Source organism: Erigeron canadensis, chromosome 9 (assembly GCF_010389155.1).
Source record: "Erigeron canadensis isolate Cc75 chromosome 9, C_canadensis_v1, whole genome shotgun sequence".
Lineage (NCBI taxonomy): Eukaryota > Viridiplantae > Streptophyta > Magnoliopsida > Asterales > Asteraceae > Erigeron > Erigeron canadensis.
In genome coordinates, this window is record NC_057769.1 from 2,623,810 (window position 1) to 2,644,509 (window position 20,700).

At 33.7% G+C, this 20,700-nt stretch overlaps 2 protein-coding genes and 1 pseudogene across 2 annotated transcripts; all 3 read left to right on the forward strand.

Moving 5' to 3' along the window:
• Positions 1 to 1,347: 1,347 nt before the first annotated feature.
• LOC122581657 (uncharacterized protein At5g03900, chloroplastic-like) lies at positions 1,348 to 8,579 on the forward strand. The gene is made up of 13 exons (XM_043753903.1): positions 1,348 to 1,887; positions 3,088 to 3,195; positions 3,292 to 3,392; positions 3,515 to 3,598; positions 3,986 to 4,058; positions 4,149 to 4,214; positions 4,400 to 4,486; positions 5,294 to 5,359; positions 6,132 to 6,274; positions 6,501 to 6,587; positions 6,676 to 6,739; positions 7,414 to 7,557; positions 8,183 to 8,579. The coding sequence occupies exons 1-13, from the start codon at positions 1,483 to 1,485 to the stop codon at positions 8,324 to 8,326; spliced, it is 1,572 nt and encodes a 523-aa protein (XP_043609838.1). The 5' UTR covers positions 1,348 to 1,482; the 3' UTR covers positions 8,327 to 8,579.
• Positions 8,580 to 8,900: 321 nt separating this feature from the next.
• On the forward strand, positions 8,901 to 12,581 carry LOC122581509 (annotated as a pseudogene).
• Positions 12,582 to 13,244: 663 nt separating this feature from the next.
• LOC122582912 (uncharacterized protein At5g03900, chloroplastic-like) lies at positions 13,245 to 19,402 on the forward strand. The gene is made up of 13 exons (XM_043755342.1): positions 13,245 to 13,778; positions 15,213 to 15,320; positions 15,426 to 15,526; positions 15,655 to 15,738; positions 15,839 to 15,911; positions 15,994 to 16,059; positions 16,284 to 16,370; positions 16,718 to 16,783; positions 17,049 to 17,185; positions 17,597 to 17,683; positions 17,764 to 17,830; positions 18,343 to 18,486; positions 19,005 to 19,402. Exons 1-13 carry the CDS (start codon positions 13,377 to 13,379, stop codon positions 19,146 to 19,148), a joined length of 1,566 nt encoding a protein of 521 aa, XP_043611277.1. The 5' UTR covers positions 13,245 to 13,376; the 3' UTR covers positions 19,149 to 19,402.
• The last annotated feature ends 1,298 nt before the right edge of the window (positions 19,403 to 20,700 follow it).

Genomic DNA, 20,700 nt, shown 5'->3' on the forward strand with positions numbered 1-20,700 from the left:
CTATGCCAAATGGTTTTTTAATTATTAAATACATGTACATTATTTAAATAATTTAAAATGTAGTATAGATTTTATTAGATTATATGAAACACCTTATTCAGGTTTTAGTGGGTTATTGAGGTAATCTTAACTTATATATTTTGTATGGTTTGATATATGGGTTATACATATAAATATTTGAGTGACCCAAATAACTCATCTGTATATGAGTTAAACCCTGTTATAAATTAACCTTTTAAAAATTCCATGTAAATAGATGACTACAAAAAATGTGATACTTATATGTGAAAAGGCATGTATGGAGGTTGGCAAACCTGTTAGTAAACATGTAATCCAACACGATCGACCTTTGTATGCATTTCCTTTAGAAGTTTATCCGGAACAGTAACCAAGTAGATTTGATAGAATCCTTTGAGCTTGCAAATGCTATAAGATCATTTAAAATGCACCATGAAAGCATTCTCATTACCAATTGTTTTTTGATGAGAACATGTACAGATATATTATTAGTAAGATTTGTTAGAACCCGAAAGGAATCGTTAGTTTCATTCGGGTTAAATTGGGTTAAACGAAACCCAACCCAACTCGAATTACCCGAACTCAAATAATCTGATTTATGATTCAGGTTTAAGTTACGGGTTAAGTTATAAGTATAAAACCCAGATAACTCGATTAACTTGAAAGATAACATCCCTACCATTAACATATATAAAATGTTGCCTATAGCAACAAGTATTAACCATCAACAAACAAACCAGTTTCATTACTTGAAGCCCTCCTTGCCTTAAAATAAATGTTGTTTATAGTTTTTAAGCTTGATAAATAAATTTTCAAAATGAAATGATTGGAAGTAAAGAAATGCTAGAGTGATGAACTAATTACAGACATTCTTTTACAAACTCATTCTCCACCAATAAAAACAGAGAAAAGAAAAAGAAAACAAATTTCAACATAAATGATTCATTTCATAAGTTATGTCAATTTATAAAACTATGTTTATAATTAGTTTGTAAATATAATATTTCTCTTGAAAGTCTTCTAAATCCTAAGGTATGAAAACACAAAAAGAGGCCTTATCTTTTGCGTATGACATCGTCACTCCTTTTGGCAATATCCACTAATTTGAAACTTAATTTGAAAGCCATACTTAGTCATTACAAGAATAATAAAAAACTTTTTAAAACAAAAACAACTAAAAACTCTTTCACTTCTTCTAATTTTATTTTTATCTTTAAATTAAATTTAAGAAAATAACTGATTGTTTAAATTATTTATATATCTTTCTTCTTAGATAAAAAAAAAAAACTCAAAAACATAACCGATGTTTAACTAGACTTTGTAGGTGCTGTTACTGGTCTCCACCACCAATCCTATCTATCTTCACTACTCTCCATCCAAACTTAAACCCATTCATTTCCATCCAAAATAAACCATTTTTTTCAAATAATTTCTCATGGCAAGCACCTCAAATTAATAATTATTATGGCATCAATATCAACATGCTTTACAATTACACCTAATTACAAGTCAAAACATTTCCTTTATTCTGTAAAATCACACAATTATAATAATTATTACATTTTTTATAATAATAAGCACTTTCTTAAACTAGGTAAACAGAACAGTAATAATAATAATAATAGAAGATATTATGTGAGTGAAATTAGGGCTGGATTTGATGTACCGCCGGTGACCGGAATTAGACCGGGAAAGATAATTGAGTCCGATAAGTTGCCGGCGGATGTACGGAAGCGGACGATGGAAGCTGTAGATAGTTCTGGAAGGAGAGTGACTGTTGGTGACGTGGCAAGTAAGGCTGGGATTAAGTTGACTGAAGCTCAGAAAGCTTTGCAGGCACTTGCTGCTGACACTGATGGCTTTTTAGAGGTATATCTATCCTTATTATGTGTATATATGTATATATATGTGTGTGTATGTGTGTTCATATATATATATATATGTATACACACATATAGAGAGAGAGAAAAGTGAGTATGAGGCTTTTATCCACCCAACTTGGGCGAAAAACCCATCACATACCAATATTTTAATATTTTGAATAAATGTTTGCCCCCCATGATTTTTATGGTTAAAAAAGGTATGTGAGGGGTTTTTCACCCAACTTAGGTACCTAATAACCTCATATTTCCATCCCTATATATAGAGAGAGAGAAAAATGAGTATCCCAAGGTGAAAACCCCTCACATACCAATATTTTATTATTTTGAATAAATGTTTGCCCCCCATGATTTTTATGGTTTAAAACAAGGTTGTGAGGGGTTTTTCACCCAACTTAAGTGCCTATCAGCCCCAGCCTCATATTGTGCATGTGTGTGTATGCTAGTGTATATTAGAAAAGAAATGTGCCTTTGGGCGGACTATTAGGGGGTTTTCCCGCTACAAGTTATTTGGTGAGGGACTCTCGTGGATTCGATAAGGCGATAAGACAACGTAGTCTAAAGTCTAGACCCTACAAAAGTAAAGTAACCCCAAATGCTGTCTTCCACGGGTTTTGGGTCCCAATATCGTCTTCGACGGTGTTTGGTGTAGGTTGAGATGTACACAGCCTTACCCCTACCAAGGTAGAGAGAAATTGCTTCCAGGTTCTACCAAAGGTAGTAAAGGACCTTTAGCCTTGCTGGCCACGAGGATTGAAGCCTTGACCTCTGTCTCCAGAGGCAAGGGCTCCAACCACTTGATCCAACTCAGTTGGTTAACATAATTTAGACCCTTCGTTGTTATATTTGATCGACACTCGTAAAAAAAAAGAAATGTGCATTTATAGCATCTTTTTAAATAGTAGAAACAGAGTGGTAGCCTGAACGGGGAGAGTTGAGTCTTTGGTTGTGATATACACGGCTAATTGGTATTGCCGAGGCTGTTTTCAGACTTTTCCTCGGCTGTTCCAAGGTGTTTACTCGGGAGATTTCGAATATGAGACTTTGTGTCGCCTTATATAATGATGCTGGGTGTTTTTCCAAGTTGAGTTTATCATTGAAATGAAGATACATGGATAAATAATCAGATTTTTCATTAAAGTTTTTGATGAGATGGTTGTAATCATTTTGAAATAATTTTGTCAAGCAGGTGTCAGATGAAGGAGATGTTCTTTATGTGTTTCCAAAAGATTATCGTTCAAAACTTGCAGCCAAGTCATTTCGGATAAAAGCGGAACCTGTTATCGAGAAGGCAAAGGTATATAATCCCAACCCTAACAGTCCTAAGCACTATACATCTGATATGATACACTTAGGGATCATTATGATGCTAAAAAGCTACAATTTTTTACAGTCCGGTGCTGAATACTTGATCAGGGTTTCTTTTGGAACAGCATTAATTGCTTCCATTGTTATTGTTTATACAACAATTATTGCTATTCTCTCAAGTAGTAGGTAATATGGTTTTTTTTTATGCTCTTGATCAATATGCTCTTGCCATTTCTAAGAGTTGGGTCAAATATTTTATCATCGTTGGTTTTTGACCGAGGTAGTTAAAATGTTGATGCTAATGACAGTGAAGAAGATAATCGAGGAAGACGCAGAGGAAGATCTTTTGATTCAGGATTCTCTTTCTATATGAATCCAGCTGATTTGTTTTGGTATTATTTCTTACACAACTTCTTTTACTCCTGTTTATATCAATGTTTTTAAAATGGATCTATCTTAATGTTAATATTTTATAAAGTTTATATATCTGGAACATGTCAAAAAGGCTAGATATCTTTCTGACTAGTTAAGTCTATATAAAATATATCTAGTTCTTCAATTTATAACTACAAGTACATGATTATTGCTAAAATATATAGTATCGTCAGTTATGATAAGAGTTTATCTTACATCCAGTTATGCTGAGTGTGGACGGCTTGATATGGAGGAATTATACAATCACCGTATTAGATATCATTTTCCTTTTATGGCAATAATTGCATGTCTTATTCAAGTCTTGCAGATACGCTTTTTCTTTACTCTTTGAACTTCTCGTTTAGGTATTGGGATCCATATTATTATAGGAGGAGGCGAGTTCGAAAAGAAGATAATGGAATGAATTTCATTGAATCTGTAAGCCAAAAAAGTTAAATTTGTGTTTCCCTATGCAAATATTTTACTGGTGTAGATAATGAACTAGTACAATTTATCAATCTTTTGTAGGTCTTTTCATTTGTGTTTGGTGATGGTGATCCAAATGAAGGTATTGAAGAAGAGAGGTGGAAGTTGGTAATATTTGAGCACTAGTTTAGTGGTCCGTTACTTACAATGTTTTGTCTAGCTATATATGTATAATTGTATATCTTGGGTTTGCACTAAATGGCCCATCTTCATAAATATCTTTCTTGTGTATGTATAATTTATACTATTGTAATTTTATTGGCAATCTGATAATCTATCATATGCTATTTTAGATTGGTCAGTATATTGCGGCAAATGGTGGAGTTGTTACGGCCGAAGAACTTGCTCCATACCTTGATGTAGAGTCTGCAGAAAAGACGGTATGGCCTCTATTAATATTTAGAAATTATTAGAAGCGGTATCTTAAGGTAGGAGGAACCTATATCTAGAAAAGCTTACGGTTCTACGAGGGAATCAATCATTGCGTTTGATGCTTAAATGGCCACTATGGTTAACATTATCCCCCAAGTAACTATTCTGAACTAAGAAATATTGCAGGCTGACATTCATTTTAAGTAGCTGTTTATAACTAGTCATCGAGTTTATTAGGAGGCTACCAAGATCCAACTGTATGTTGTTTCTTGTATATAGGATGTTTGTTTTGTGAATTGGTCAATGTGGTTTCAGTCTTGTATGTCTGAAGGGATTTTTATTTTGTATTTTCCTGTTTAGATCCAACTGTATGTATGATGAAATAAATGGTGAACTCCATATTGATACAGAAATTTGAGTCCATTTGCATCTTGTAAGGATCATAAAGTTTGTTGATGTGTTATCATCATGTAATTAGATGAAAACACCATTTAGACTACTTAAACATAGTTTTGCCTGTATGATCATCATTTTTACTTGCTTTTCCTGAAGCTGAAATTATTTGACATTATCTGTACACTAAAAACTTATCCCATGTTGAGTCATTCTTGGAAAAGTATTGTCATGCTATAGAGACCGAGGGATGCCTATATGTGAAGTTTGCAAGCTTTTGATTCTACAATAAAATCCTGTTTTTTCTGTAATGCTAAACTAGTTAAAGTTCCGACTATTTTTTAACAAAAAATGTGTAGACTCTTTTTAGAAATAGTTTGTAATTACAGTGCCGTCATGCTTATACACTTTCCTCTACACAGGATGATGACTCGTACATATTACCTGTTCTGCTGCGTTTTGATGGTGAACCAGAAGTGGATGAAGAGGTATGTTGCTAGATAAATGGCCAGTCTGCATATGAAAGATGAAAAAACCAAATTTCATGTACAAAGTGGGAGATTTGGGTTATATTTTATCTTTACGGGGCCAAATGGTTAAGTCGGGCAAACAGGTTGGAGATGATCTGAAATGTATTCAGATGCATAAAACCATCTAAATCACTTTATTGTAAAAGCTCAGATTCATTTTGTAATAACACTATTTTATAATTATATGTAACATTTTTTTTGGGTAAAAGGGTTCACCCTGGCTAGACTATATATTTAACACTTCGACTATATATAAAGGAAAAAGTGAATATGGTGTTGTCACACACCCAACTTGGGTGAAAAACCCCTCACATACTATACTAATTTTTTGATATTTTTTTGTAAATGAATAAATGATGTAGCCCCCATGTTTTTTATGTATAAAAAAAATAGTATGTGAGGGGTTTTTCACCCAAGTTGAGTGTGTAAGTGTGTGACAACACCATATTCACTTCCCCCATAAAATAGGGAAAAGTAGAAAAGATGAGTGTTTGTAGGTTGGACCTATGATCCGACCCATATTAAACTATACTAAAATATTACCCGTTGTGACCCGTTACCCAACCCAGGGGCACCAGTAATAAGTACAGTATCTTCATCATTGTTGTATCAGTTCTCATCTTTGTTGTATCTTTTTTCATATTGGTTATGTATACATTAGTCTACTGATTCATAGTAGTTAAATTTTCATAGTTATTTTTAAGCTTTATCTGAATGTCATCTGGTTTAGGGGAACATCCTTTATCGGTTTCCATCACTTCAACGTACAGCTGCTTCACAAAGAAGTGGTAGGAAGGAATACGTTGGGAGAAAATTCAGTGAATGGGTGGGAGGAGTCGACAAGTTCTTCAGAGAAAAAAATTGGGATTTCAGGTTTCTTCACTTGCTTAGTTCCTTCCATATTTTGTAGAGGTGAAATTGACAGGTCACAACAGGCATTTTGACGTTTCATTTCATGTTACTTCTAACCCATTAGACCTTTTAAAGATAAAAAATAACCCAAATCAAATCATAAATTAAATGATCGAAATTGCCGCCTCTATTCCTTCCATATCTTGTTTGCAGCTAGCCTTTTGACATAATTTTACTCACCATGCAGTAAAATTAGCAACACGGAGAGGGCGATGGTTGGTGGTTTGGGCGCGCTTAATCTCTTTGGGGTGATTGTTCTTGGTACCATGTTGAAGTGCGTCCATACTAAACCTAATTTTCAAAAATTTTATCCTTAATTTCCTCTTCTCTTTGCTGACCTCTTTTTGGTGATTATATTTAAGGAATATGACGGTCTCTCCAAGCGGATTCATTTCATTTGTATCTGATATATTTCCTCTTCTCCAGGTACGTACCATATACTTCATTAATGTTCCATGGGCACTACTTGGGATTCTATTCCATTTAGATTAAGGGGTTAACTTGAGTTATGTTTGATTGTAACTAGGTCATATTAGATAAAAAATTAAAATGTATCTAAAAGGGGAACGGGTTAATGGTTTTGAAAAACACGCAAGTGATTACCTCTCAAGTTACTTTATTCAGATAAATTGAATCATTACTGTATACGGATCTAATATATTAGTTATTTTTGAACTTCCACAAAGAAGATAAAAAGTGTTGGTGTGTCAAAGCAACTTGTCTTGGAAATGTGCTCGTGTCAATTTAGAACCTTGCTGATCCAGTTGTCGCAAAATCTAGCTGTTGTAGTGACAGTTGACCATCATGTTTCTCGGTTAAGGTTGTCAAGATGTCATGTTCTATACCAGGAACACCAATTACATAATAAATATGTCTTCTTGTGTTTGTTGGTAATTGGTATTGTGATCTATGGAACTGTTTGCTGTCATTCCCAGTTCTGTAGCTCTACATGACCAATGTTAAAGTTACGTGTGTTATTGAACTGATTCTCTTGTATTGAGAATTGAACTGATTCTCTTGTATTGAGAATTCAAACTTGCTTCCATGGATTTACTGCAAGTTCTTGAATCTTATTTATCTTACTACAATGAACTGAACAGATCTATGCTGCCTCGTTCTTCGCTATACCTTTGGTCCGATGGTTCATTACTCAAAGAACAAATGCCAAAATAGACAAAAGGAATCGAGCTAGAGAGCAGCGGGCACGAGCACTTGAGATGCCAGATGTTTCCCTCAGACGAAAGGTATGTCTGAAGGATATATTCAATATGTTGACTTTATTTGGCTAGAATTCCATAATTGGTTCATTATTCTAGACAATGATGGTTGTAATATTCGATGCTTTCATTGGAGCAGTTAGTTATCATCACATATTGAGCTCGGCCTAGCTATTTATGAATGAGTCGATTTTCTTTGTTCATAATCTCTAATGGGTAAAATGGGCCATGCCAACTAAGCTAAAAGGGAAACGGGTTGATTGGGTTGAAACTTGAAAGCCCCCAAAGTCCATTTTTAATGCATACCACCTCATTAATATTTATTCAATGTTTCAGTGATTTAAATAATATTGCTTTTGTAATCAAAACTAGCACCTTACTCGTGCATAAAGTAAAAAAAATATGGAAAAAAAAAAGTGTGCCCAGGTCAATCTAACCTCGCGAATGGCATGTTTTGCCCGTCTAAACCAGAACCCATTTTGTCACATTACCCAACTGACCATGTTGCCACGTAGATGCTAGTTACCAACCTTTGATGATGGTTCAATATTTTTCTGCTGTGCATATCAGTGGAATAGGGTTTTTATTTCCATATTCAAATCTTAGAGAACTTCTTTAGCATTATTAATGTGACTTATGTATAATCATACAGATTCTTAGTGCGCGGGACTTGTCTCAGAGAACAACGATTGGCCAGGATCGGATCGTGTACACTACAGAAAGAGACATATTTGAACAAGATTATGACACACAGGAGTGGGATAGGAGATTTAAAGAAATCGAGAAGTCTGATTAATCGATGATTATTTATACGGATTACAATTGTTAAAAGAAAAGTGAAGTATACAGATGAATAGGTGTATCTCGTATGTATAATGTGAAGCAAGGTTGTGAGATCGAGATCTTAGTGGGATTGTTTTCATCTCCAAAAAATCCTTCTCAAATGTCATTTCATGTGTTGTAATTCATATCATATACCTTTGTATTGAATTTTTTATAGAAGGTTCATAGTTTTGGAGTATAAAATTGTCATTTCATGATTATTTTTATTTATAACATCTTACTGTGAATTAGCAAAATCTTCCAAATTTATAGGGATGAACTCTTTGCATTAGGTACATCTTTTTGCTTACTTTATCATTAAAAAAATTAATTGTCCTGCTTATTGGTTTTTTTAATTAAGTCATATCCCATATGTAAATAAAACTATAATATAATTATTTTTTTTTATAATGATAATCTTTTTTCGGATACCAAAAACCTAATACATCTTAATTATCATAATAACAATCATTTATATATATTTTGAGTTCTCATTTATCTGCAAATTCACGCTTTTACTGTTTCAAAGTTTAAATCACTGACGGTTAATGGCATCAATTTCTACCTGCTTAACAATAACCCCCAACAAAAATAGTACTAATAAACCCTATTTAAAACCCTCATTAATCTTTTCAGTCAAACCTTCCCGCCAATTTTACAATCCTTTGTGTCTTACAACACATAATAACAACACCATTTTCCATAAGCAATTTTTAAAAAATGGTACACAGTATAATAACAGTAGAAGTTATGTGACTAAATTAAGAGCTGGCGGTTTTGATTGGCCGTGGAAAGAGACACTTAGTCCGGTGAGGAGAATAGAGAGTGATAAGTTACCGGTGGATTTAAGGAAGCTGGTGATGGATGCTGTTGATGCGTGTGGACGAAGAGTCACTGTTGGTGACGTAGCAAGTATGGCTGGGATTAAGTTGCATGATGCTCACAAGGCTTTACAGGCACTTACTGCTGATACGGATGGTTTTTTGGAGGTTAATATTTATTCGCTAAATTACATAAAAATTTGTCTAACTATACATGTTTTGTTATAGTCTGTATTGAACTTGAAAATTTAGGGGGTGTTTGATTTGTGGGTATGAGAATAAGAGTGCATAATATTGCACTTTGGTGGCATTGGTGTAATGGCTACCATGCCGGTTTGTGATGTGTTTGTATGTACTTTTTAAATCATTATATATAAGTTTCCATGTCATAAAACCCATCCCACATCAATGGTTTACAAGTAAGAGGTCGGCTACATATAGACATAGTACCGTCAAACTGGAAGTTTGTTACATCAAAACGTAATAATCGGAACTCCAATATATTCACTAACAAAACGTGTATAGTTGGATACATTCCTGCGTAGTTTGTATGCTCATATGTATTTGTTTGGTCACTAATGATTTGCTGATGTTTTTATGATTTAATATGATACGCTTGCATAACATGTTGGATTTGATTGGTGAAAAATGTGGATCATAATTGTGTCAACAGGTTTCAGATGAAGGTGATGTTCTTTATGTCTTTCCGGAAGATTATCGTTCAAAGCTTGCATCCAAGTCACTTCGGATAAAAGGGGAACAATATCTCAACAAGGTAAAGGTATATAATATATCCGAATATCTATGGTAGTGTGTTGTATGTGTTGTTTAAAATAGTAATAATCAGTTAACTAAGTAGTATTTAGTTTTCGTTTATTTTAGGATATAGTGTAGATAAATTGAACAAAAAACAAATAAATAAAGATGTCGCAGAACGCAAATTCAAACCCTCCCTAAAGTATCTATATATGTGATGTTATTCTTGATTTTTGGGATCAACACGAGGCCTAATGCTTATCACAATCTAAATGTGATTGTACAGTCTGCTGCTGAATTCTTGGCTAAGGTTACTTTTGGAGCAACATTTATTGCTTCCGTTGTCATTGTTATGACAGCAATCATCGTTATCATCTTAGGTCTTTGGTAATCGTTTCTTTTCTTTATACACTCTTAATCACTGTGATCTTATCATCTATAAGGGTTAGATCAATGTTTACAAAAATTATTGATAATGACAGTGCTAGTGGAGACATCAGTGATAGTACTTATTACAGGAATTTTTTGTACGGATCGGAACTTTTTCAAGCTTTGTGGTGTTTATAGGAAACTTGAACTGAAAATTTACAAACATAGGAAGTCCGGTGTTGAGAACACCGGCTTTGTACAAATCATCCAAGCCCGGTTTCTTCAACACCGGTCTTGTATGACATGGCTGCGTTTCAAATAAGTCCGGTGTTGGAGACACCGTTCTTCAACGTTTCTTGGTAATATTCTGTTCACAATTCTTTTTCTATTTATTTCAAATATTGTACCTCTTGTTCAAGTTATATTACTACAGTCGGCAGGAAGTTCAAAAGAAAGACAAGGAAATGAATTTCATTGAATCTGTAAGACAAATATTGTAGTTTTGTATTTCATTAATGCCAATTGTTTACTGGTGTAGACACTGAACTAGTACAAGTTATCAATCATTTGTAGGTCTTTTCATTTATGTTTGGTGATGGTGATCCAAGTGCAGATGTTGAAGAAGAGAGGTGGAAGTCGGTAATAATTCAGCCACTAGTTGAATGGTCCATTGTTCTCAATACTTTTTTTCCTAATATGTATTTTATCTTGGTTTTCTTTTGAGGCTTTTTAACGACTCTTCCGTAATTAATACTCATAATATTAACTCCATCTCTGCAGATTGGTCAGTACATTGGATCACATGGTGGTGTAGGAACTTACTCCATATCTTGATGTAGAAGATTCAAAGAAAATTATGACCTTTCCTAGGACATAGGTTATGACCTGCTTTTTGAAAGCATCAACCCTTAAATAGTTAAATTTGTTTTCGATTTTACCACAGGATGACGACTCTTGCATATTACCTGTTCTGCGCTTTGATGGTCAGCCACAAGTTGATGAAGATGTACCTTGCTTGAGTTGGGAAGACTGTATTTTTCTGTCAATTATTGATTTCTAGCAGAGGTGGCAATATAGGCGGGTTGGGTAATGGGTGCGGTGACTTGAAACACTTGTTTTCAAAAAATTTTTTTGGCTATTATGAATATCATTTAGGCTGCGTACATAGGAGCCAAAGGCTCTACTTCCCCAAGTACCCTGAACTGGATCTCACTCCGGTCACCCGTTAATATAAGAAAAGTATGGTTTTTGAATAAAATGAGTTAACAGGTTTTACGCATTGGGAAATCAACTTTGACAAATTTCAACCCACTTGGCCATTTTCATCTGTACTACAGTAATATGTAAGTTATTTACCATTGTGATTCAAAGATATCAGACATAAAATACGGGTTGAAATGGCCACCTTCCGTCAGTAGACGTTAGATTATCTTAAGTGTTTTGTTTTTGTTTAAATCTATACCAGGGGAACATCTATTATTGGTTTCCATCTCTTCAACGTGCAGCTGCTTCAGAAATAAGTGGTAGAAAGGAATACTTGGAGGGGAAATTTAGTGAACATGTTGGAGGGGCCGATAAGTTCTTTAAGGAAAGAAAATGGGATCTCAGGTCTTGTGACTTTCTTAATTGTTTCAGTACTTTGTAATGTTGATGAGATGGATGGGTCTTGTAGGTTGTATAACGTCTAAAATGGGTCATTTATTAGCACTGAATGAAATGGTCCAGGTAGGTTGGGTTAAACCCGCAAACACTTTTTTGTCCTTTAGTTATATTATTAATGTGTTGGTTATTTAATAGAAAAAGAAAAGTTTGTACAATGATATACTGAAGTCTGAATCTTTGTGTATAAGGATTTAGGAGGTTGGATACTTGTATGCATACAAAATAGGTTTCTTGTGACAAGTTCTTTTGTAGTTATTTATTCTAATTAACCATTTCAGATAAAATATACAATCCAAATCGACCAGTTCATAAATATAGCCAAAGTTTCTATCTCTAATATTGTGCTTTCATCAACTCATCATGCAGTAAAACAAGCATCAAACAGAGGGTCCTAGTTTGTGGTTTGGCCGGATTTAATCTGTTTGGGGTGCTTCTTCTTCGTTCTATCTTGAAGTACGTTTATAACAATTAGCAATACTCATAAGTATACCTCTTAAATTCTCTAACTTGTTGCGTGTGACTGTATTTGAAGTGATGTGACGATACAACCTAACGGATTCATTTCATTTGTATCTAAAATACTTCTTTTTTTTCAGGTACGTTTCCAACCCGTTTATGTGAATGGGTCACTTTTGGTTATGTTTTAGTGTTAACAAGTCAAATAGGTAAAACTGTAGTTGTCTACTAATGAATCGTTATCACAATGTTAATAATGACAATTTGACCATATCAATGTGTTCGGGAGGTTGTCGATTACCTCTCCTAGTTGTCATCATATCAGGTGGCAATATATAAGTAGTTTTTTTTTTTTGAACCGAAAGTGTAAGATGTTAATGTGGGTAGTATGCTGGAAGTTGGAACCCGCACACTCCTGTAGAACAGGAATGATAACACGGATGCCCATACACTCAAGAAGTAAATGTCCAAAATCATGGGGAATCAATATTCGATCCTAGTTCTCCAAGTCAACATCCCTTCTGCCAGTTTCTCCAAAGAGGACCCCAGCTGGCGACTTGATCTAAGACTAAGTTATTTATATCGAGAATGATATCCAGATTGATAGTATAAACCATAAGTAGCCAATTTTTTTAAAAAATTATATCAATTTAACTTAGTTTTTTAGATTTTCACAATATAACTACCAAAATCGTAATAAACGGTCAAAATCACAATGAAAAAATTACAATGAAATTTGCAAAATGGCAAGGGGCATAAAATGGATGGATCTTATATATTATTAAAAAAAAGTTTACTTTATTATATAATAATTTTTTTTACGAAAATAATATCTAGTTCCTGATCATCATCCGCTTGTCCCAATTCATCACAATAAAATACCTAAAATCACCCCCATCATGTCATCCTTTTTAACTCCCTCAAAACCAGTAAAATCAAAATTACCTTCTTTTTAAAAAAATGGCATCAATTTCAACATGCTTCAAAATCACACTTAAACCCTACTATCACTACACTTTAAACCTTCCCGCCAAATCAACAATTAAGCTTCAAAATCACCACATTTCTCGGACCACTAAATCTCTGAAACTAACATCCAAACAGTCTTATTATATAACTAATGTTAGGAATTTCTGTACGGAAATTAGGGCTAGTTTTGATGTGGAAGATAGGGTTAGTTACGGGAGGATAATCGAGAGCGATAAGTTAGCGACGGATGTACGGAAACGGACGATGGAAGCTGTAGATAGTTATGGAAGGAGAGTGACTGTTGGTGACGTGGCAAGTAAGGCTGGGATTAAGTTGACTGAAGCTCAGAAAGCCTTACAGGCAATTGCTGCTGATACTAATGGCTTTTTACAGGTATATATACATACAGTTATTTTTTATTTATTTTTTTTTAATTTTGTATGATTTAATTTATTATGTGTTTGTTCCGTGTGGGGAAATGTGTTCATAATGTTTCTGAAATTTGGATACTATGATTTTGTTTTTTAAGAGCGAGTTATTTGTTAGTAGTTAGCATTCGAGACACCACAATTGCTCGGTATGCGGAGCTCGAACCACGTGTGCTTGGGATTAAACATTAAAATTCTGATTTTATGCGTTTTGCAAACGCTATAATCGGACAATATCTCCCGAAATACAATCCCAGACATCGTGTCAATAGGAAACAGAAATAATAGATTGTAATGGCCCCTTATAGTTTTGGTTCTTGTTTTCGTTAAGTTGAAGAAGAGTCAACTTCATGTCTCTTTTAGCCAGGATTGTAACTTAGGTCAGAGTTGGTTCTAATGATTTGTTTTTGGATTTAAAGACTTTTACGTTTTTTAAGGCCCCCCCTAAGGGGATGTCATAACCCCTTCATCATCTATGACGAGGACATGGTAGGAAGGATCTCATCATTTTACTCATCTTATCTTAAGTTGGCATGTTTTAGAAAGCGTTGGACGAGCAAAAGCGGGCCTGAAGGCAATTTATCTGTGTATGATTTTATTTATCTTTTATGTAGGGATGAAGAGAGAGAGAGAGAGTGTATGTGTGTGGGGGTTTATAATATTTTAATAGGATAAGGTGATGATGAGGGTATGATAGGGAGGGGGTAGTTCTTGGTTGTGTCTTGGACAGAGAAAGCTGACGTGGCAGTCAAGACGTGGTGATGACGGCGTCAGGATAGGGAGGGCCTAAGAAATCCTTATTTTGAGCCGACTCCGTGCTGCATCTGTTTTAGTTGTTACGTCTCTGTTCCATCAACATTGCAATGCTAGTTGGGTATAAATATTAAATAGTAATGATTAATATTCGTTAAAGGTTTCAACTATGCCAAACATCGTACATGCTTCCCTAATAATTGCTTTGAGGGAAAATACACAAGGTTAGCATGTTTCTTTCGTTTGTGGAATGGTGTTACTTATGTTATGAGACTTGAATTCTATGATCTTTGGCTGAGTAACACTGGACCATGTCTTATTTTCCTAGCTTCCTAGGGGGAAAATAGACAATGTTAGCCTACATGTTGCAATTAACACTGAACATCTGAAAACATTTCATGGCGATGTTGGGATATATGTAGTGGATTGTTAGCTTCATGAAGATTGTCACTTTTGGGTTATATCTGTATGCACATTCTTTGTTCTCCTCAGTGAAATAAAGTTTTTTTCTTTTTTGACATGCTAAACATTTGTTAAGGTTAAGTTTGTTACTGAAACATACATACATGGAGATATCATCTAGGTTGCTCATTGAAGTTTTCTCATGATGTAGTAAGCACAATAACTTTCAGTATCATTTAAGCAGGTTTCAGATAAAGGTGATGTTCTTTATGTGTTTACAAAAGATTATCGTTCAAAGCTTGCAGCTAGGTCACTTTGGATAAGAACAGAGCCTTATCTTGAGAAGACAAAGGTATATAGTCTGATCTCTTAAGTGTTGTTTGCATGTGATGCTAATAAAGTATCAATATGAGGTCCAAATCCCTTATAATTTGAATCTAAATGTGATTTTTTTCAGTCTGTTGCTGAATACTTGGTCAGAGTTACCTTTGGAACAGCATTAATTGCTTCCATTCTTATTGTTTTTACTGCAATCATTGCTATTCTCACAAGTTGTAGGTGATTGGTTATACTCTTCATATGTTTTTGATTTTAGTAATTAGTTCTTATTTCATATCAGAATTAGGTAAAATAGTTTATTTGTAGATTTTCTATGTAGACGGTTTACATATTTCTGATAATTACAGTGATAAAGATGATCGGAAGAGAAGCAGAGGAATTTCTTTTGGTTCACTACTCGATTTGTATCCTAGTCGATCTGAGTTGTTCTGGTAAGTTTTTTGATATCTACCTGTTTGTAATATCTGTTCATGTTAAGTATAGAAAAGCATGTCAAGGAAAAGTGTTATGAAAGTAGTACTTCTTTTTTAGGTATTGGGATCCATATTATCATCGAAGGCAGCGAGATCGATATGGAAATAGTGGAATGAGTTTCATTGAACCTGTAAGCTCAGAATAGTAATTTTGTATGCTAATTATTTGCTGCTGTAAACAATCAACTAGTATATTAATTGAATGTTTTGTAGGTCTTTTCTTTTGTGTTTGGTGATGGTGATCCAAATGAAAGTATTGAAGAAGCAAGGTGGAAGCTGGTAATAAGTGAGCTCTAACATAGTTGTCAATTGCTTTTAATGATTTGTCTTTGAACTCTTTGATGTAGCCTATATGTATATCTTGGTTGTGCTTCACAGTTTTGCATTACTGTATAAGGTTTATCTTTTTCTTCTATTATGTACTTCTGTATTTTGATTTTAATTTTTCATGCTTGTATCTTATACCGGTAATCTAATAACAGTATATTATCACATTATTTCAGATTGGTCAGTACATTGGATCAAATGGCGGTGTTGTTACAGCAGAGGAACTTACTCCATATCTTGATGTAGAAACTGCACAGAGGACGGTACAGCTTTTATTAAACTATAGGAATAATCAAACAGAAAAAATATAATGTGCTTGGTGCTGAATTGAATGGGATAGTACTTACAATCATACGAGTCAGGTTGACCCGAAACACCTTTTGCTGAAAGTACAAACTGACTCGTATGATTGAGTATAAATTTTTATATAATTTCAGTAATAATCTAACTTCTTCATTTTTATCAATTTTGTGACATTAATTTCTGTTTAAATCAAAAAGTACAAACTTATTTGTTGGTTATTTATCAAGCTATATGTCATAGGGTTGTTATATGCAAATTATTCAAGCTTTTCCATTTTAATTAAATTATTTGATTAATTTTGCTACAGGATGATGACTCATACATATTACCTGTTCTTCTGCGTTTCAATGGTCAACCACAAGTGGATGAAGAGGTATGTTTGAATAATCATTTAATTGAATTTCGTTTGAATTTTAAAATAAACAGAATGTCATGTACGACTGTGCCATTCAACTTATATTCGTTTAATTGTGTATGTTTTCTTAAGTCTAGTGGGTCAACCTTGATTACAATAATTATATCATATCAAATGTCTAATTTTCAATAAATTAATGATTCTGTAGGTTTTATGGATTAATATTACAGTAAGATTTTTAGAATTGTTTTATTGCTGGTCTAAGTCTCATCTCTTTGCTCAGGGGAATATCTTGTATCGCTTTCCATCACTTCAACGTACAGCTGCTTCGGAGAGGGATAAAAAGAAAGAGTTGGGTAGACAGTTTAGTGAACGGGTTGGAGGCACTAATTTCATAAAGGAAAAAAAATGGACTTTCAGGTCTTATAATGTATTATTATTTAATAACTTCCATATTTTGTAGAGGTGGCTTAGTTGCAAGCTGGGCGGGTTGGTTAACGTATGGAAAAGGTTTCAATTTGAAAACAATCATTTATGTACTGGTTGAAACAGCCTGGTCAGGTTGGCTTGACACGCAAACACTATTTTGTCCTTTTGTAGGATAATGAATGTGTTAGTTAATAGTTATAATAACAAAAACAATATTATTAGAATAATAATCAAATTCTTTTGAGTAAACTGATTTAGGAGCTAAGTTTTTTTTTATTTCACCTGTTTGAGATAAAACATAATCCCAGTTGACTTGTTCGTAAGTAAATGGGTTTTTAAATTGCCACCAGTATTATTTTGTTTCATCTAGCCTTTTGACATTTGTTGGTTCTCATCATGCAGCAAAATTAGCGATTCAGAGATGACTGTGGTTGGTGGTTTGGGCGGACTTAATCTCTTTGGGGTGATTGTTCTTGGTGCCATGCTAAAGTACGTTCAAAATAAATCTTATATAATATCCATAATTCTTCTTCAAGTCTCTAACTATTTCTCTATGACTGTATTTCAAGGGATTTGACGATCACCGAACCAAACGGATTCATTTCATTTGTAATTAAAATCTTCCCTCTTCTTCAGGTATGTGACAATATTCTCAACCCATTTATATATAATTTAACATGGATTGTGTTTTGTTGTACACGTGTCAAAGGGGTAAATAAATTTTGTTGCCAAATGGAAACTATTCAATAGTCCCCAAAGCATATCAAGTGTTTACAGTCTCTTGTAGACTACTCTAAATGCTTATACTCTTTTTTGTACTCTTATATAATATAGTAATAGCCTCACTTGTTTATAAAAGTGTTGGCAGGTCAACCCAACTAGAAGCTTTTAATTACCGTTATGATCTGTTACCCAACTCACCTGTTTCTTACCACCTGTATAGAATGCTCCATTTTTTTTCCAAGATGTAACTTTGGCAACAACTAACTATAGTTAGTTTTACCAATTCACAAAGGCCGATATTAAATCTGTGTGATATTGAACTGATTTTCTAGTATAAAAAAGAGTCAAACATCTTATAGTTTTAAACTCTAATACAATATTACATTTTAACCATACTAACTGCTTATCATGATGAACTTGCACAGATCTATGCTGCCTCCTTTTTTGTTATACCTTTGGTACGATGGTATTTTATTCGAAAAACAAATGTTGAAATAGAAAAGCGGAACAGAGCTAGAGAGCTGCGTGCAAGAGCACTTGAATTGGCAGATGTCTCTCTCAGGCGAAAGGTATGAGCCAATTATTCATGATCAATTAATCATGGGGTCAAAAATTTTATGCTTTGATTGGAGTATCTACTGATCATCGCATGTAGAGATGCCATATAATTTCATTTACTTGTGAAAGGGTCGATAGGGGAAGTGTTTTATCTCAAACGGGTCATACCAAACCATGTAGCTACATGGAGGAAGATGCCAGATTGGATGAACCTTGAACGGGTTAAACGTCACTCAAGGTGTATTTTGTTAATGCATATGACCTTTTCTCAATAAAAAAGTTTATGTCTGGGCAGAAAATGTGATAACTAGTCTACCCAATCCACCTCTGCGATATCAGAAAGTCACCTGAACCTGAACTCTTTTTGACCCGTTAACTAACCCGCCTATCGTGCTACTTGTTCTACTCACTGATCCGTTAAATAATTATGATGTTATGCATATTTTGGAATCTGAATTTGACATTATTTTCTAAGTTCTGTTTCTTTGGATTTCGGCATTATTCACTCACTCCTGTATGATGTACACAGATTCTCAGTGCTCGAAACATGTCTGAGAGGACTGTAATTGGCGATGATCAGATTGTTTACACTACTGAAAAAGACGTTCTTGAACAAGAGTATGATTCACAGGAGTGGGATAGGAGATTCATGGATATCAAGAAATTTGATTGATAGATTGAAATTTTGCACAGGTAAAGATAGTGCTTACACTGAAAAGGAACTAACTGTAACAAGTCAGCAAGTTAGTGTTGCTTTGTAGTGATTTAAACTTAAAATCGGACTCTGACATCAATCTAAAGCATTGTCAGTTTCTGATGAAATTTTAGGCCTCCTTTTGTATATGGCACCTTTTGTAAAGCTTAATACCTTTGGTTTAATATCCAACTTTTTACTTTTTAGTATTTGATGGTAAAAACTAAATATTGTACCCGTCTAGTTTGAATTTCAATCATTTTGAAAGCATTGTATATATTACTTTTATCATCTAAATATTGTAATAACTGATACATCCAAATGTGTAAAAAGTGTTTGGCACAAAAGTGATTATCTTCATTCTCATAGAGAAAATGCAGCCAAATCTTTTTTTAAACCACAACCCCAAACACCCCTATGTGGATTTACGCCTTAACGGAAAGATGATATCTAAGTTAGCAATTAAGGAAAGATGTTTGTCCACAGAATTTCCTGTGAATTTTTCGTACCCATAAAACTTTCATATGATATAGAACAAAAGCCAAGCAAGAAAGTTTTAATAACTAATAAAAACATTGTCATGGTAACATTACAAAAATAACAATGGATTCGGCCAAATCTCACATACCGAATAATATGATGCATTTGTTTCACCCTAGTGCTCTTCTCAAAAGATTATTAATCTCTGCTCACTAATAGATTCGTAACAAAATTTAGTAACAAATGTTATGAAATGTAGTCAGAAATTTTATATCAAAAATGCGGTTTGTAGAGTTTGAACTTAAATTCAAAGAACTTATATCTTGTCAGTCTTTCTCAATAGTAAAATGAGAAATTTGACGTTCATTTGAACATTTTGGATGGAATTTTATTGTTTACTTGTTTAATTTTTCAGTATTATATTCTTGTAATCATATTCTTTGCATTAAATTATTATGTTTTTTTTTATTATATTTTTATATTTGAAGTTATAATTTTTGTTTATTATATTTAGTAATTCATTTTTATTTTAAAATTTTAATAAATATCTGGTATATTTAATACGAGTCTAAATCAAGTTTAGAGATTTGATAATACAATGCAAATACATAAATAAATCCAAATTTATTTTTAAATTTTATTATAAATAACAATTAATCAACCTAAGTTTTATTACCACTACAATAGTGTTGGATATCTATGAAATTCATAAGCTCTTCTTAAAAAATAGAGTAAATTACACTTTTCGTCCCTGAAGTTGGCACGTTTTTCACTTTTCATCTCTAAAGTTTAAAAATTACAATTTTGACCCTAAAGTTGGCCAATTTTTTCAATAACCGTCCCTCACCAAACATCGTTAAGTTTCAGCCGTTAAGTAGGTTACGTGCAAAACACGTGAGGGACTGAAAGTGCAAAAAATTAAAAGTACAGGGACGAAAAATGAAAATTACTTTTCTGTTGTCGGAAAACTTCATCTTCTCCGGCTGAGTGGCCGGAAAATTTGCCAGAAAACTTGGAATGTCGATATCTCACTCATTTCTTCGAATTAGAC

What these genes read in the sequence shown, in the direction of transcription:
- LOC122581657 (XM_043753903.1), top strand. Translation starts at nt 1,483, where the DNA reads ATGGCATCAATATCAACATGCTTTACAATTACACCTAATTACAAGTCA. An exon ending in ACACTGATGGCTTTTTAGAG is followed by an intron (nt 1,888 to 3,087) that starts GTATATCTATCC and finishes TTTGTCAAGCAG; the next exon opens with GTGTCAGATGAAGGAGATGT. An exon ending in GTTCTTGGTACCATGTTGAA is followed by an intron (nt 6,588 to 6,675) that starts GTGCGTCCATAC and finishes ATTATATTTAAG; the next exon opens with GAATATGACGGTCTCTCCAA.
- LOC122582912 (XM_043755342.1), top strand. Translation starts at nt 13,377, where the DNA reads ATGGCATCAATTTCAACATGCTTCAAAATCACACTTAAACCCTACTAT. An exon ending in GAAAAAAAATGGACTTTCAG is followed by an intron (nt 17,186 to 17,596) that starts GTCTTATAATGT and finishes CTCATCATGCAG; the next exon opens with CAAAATTAGCGATTCAGAGA. An exon ending in AAATCTTCCCTCTTCTTCAG is followed by an intron (nt 17,831 to 18,342) that starts GTATGTGACAAT and finishes GAACTTGCACAG; the next exon opens with ATCTATGCTGCCTCCTTTTT.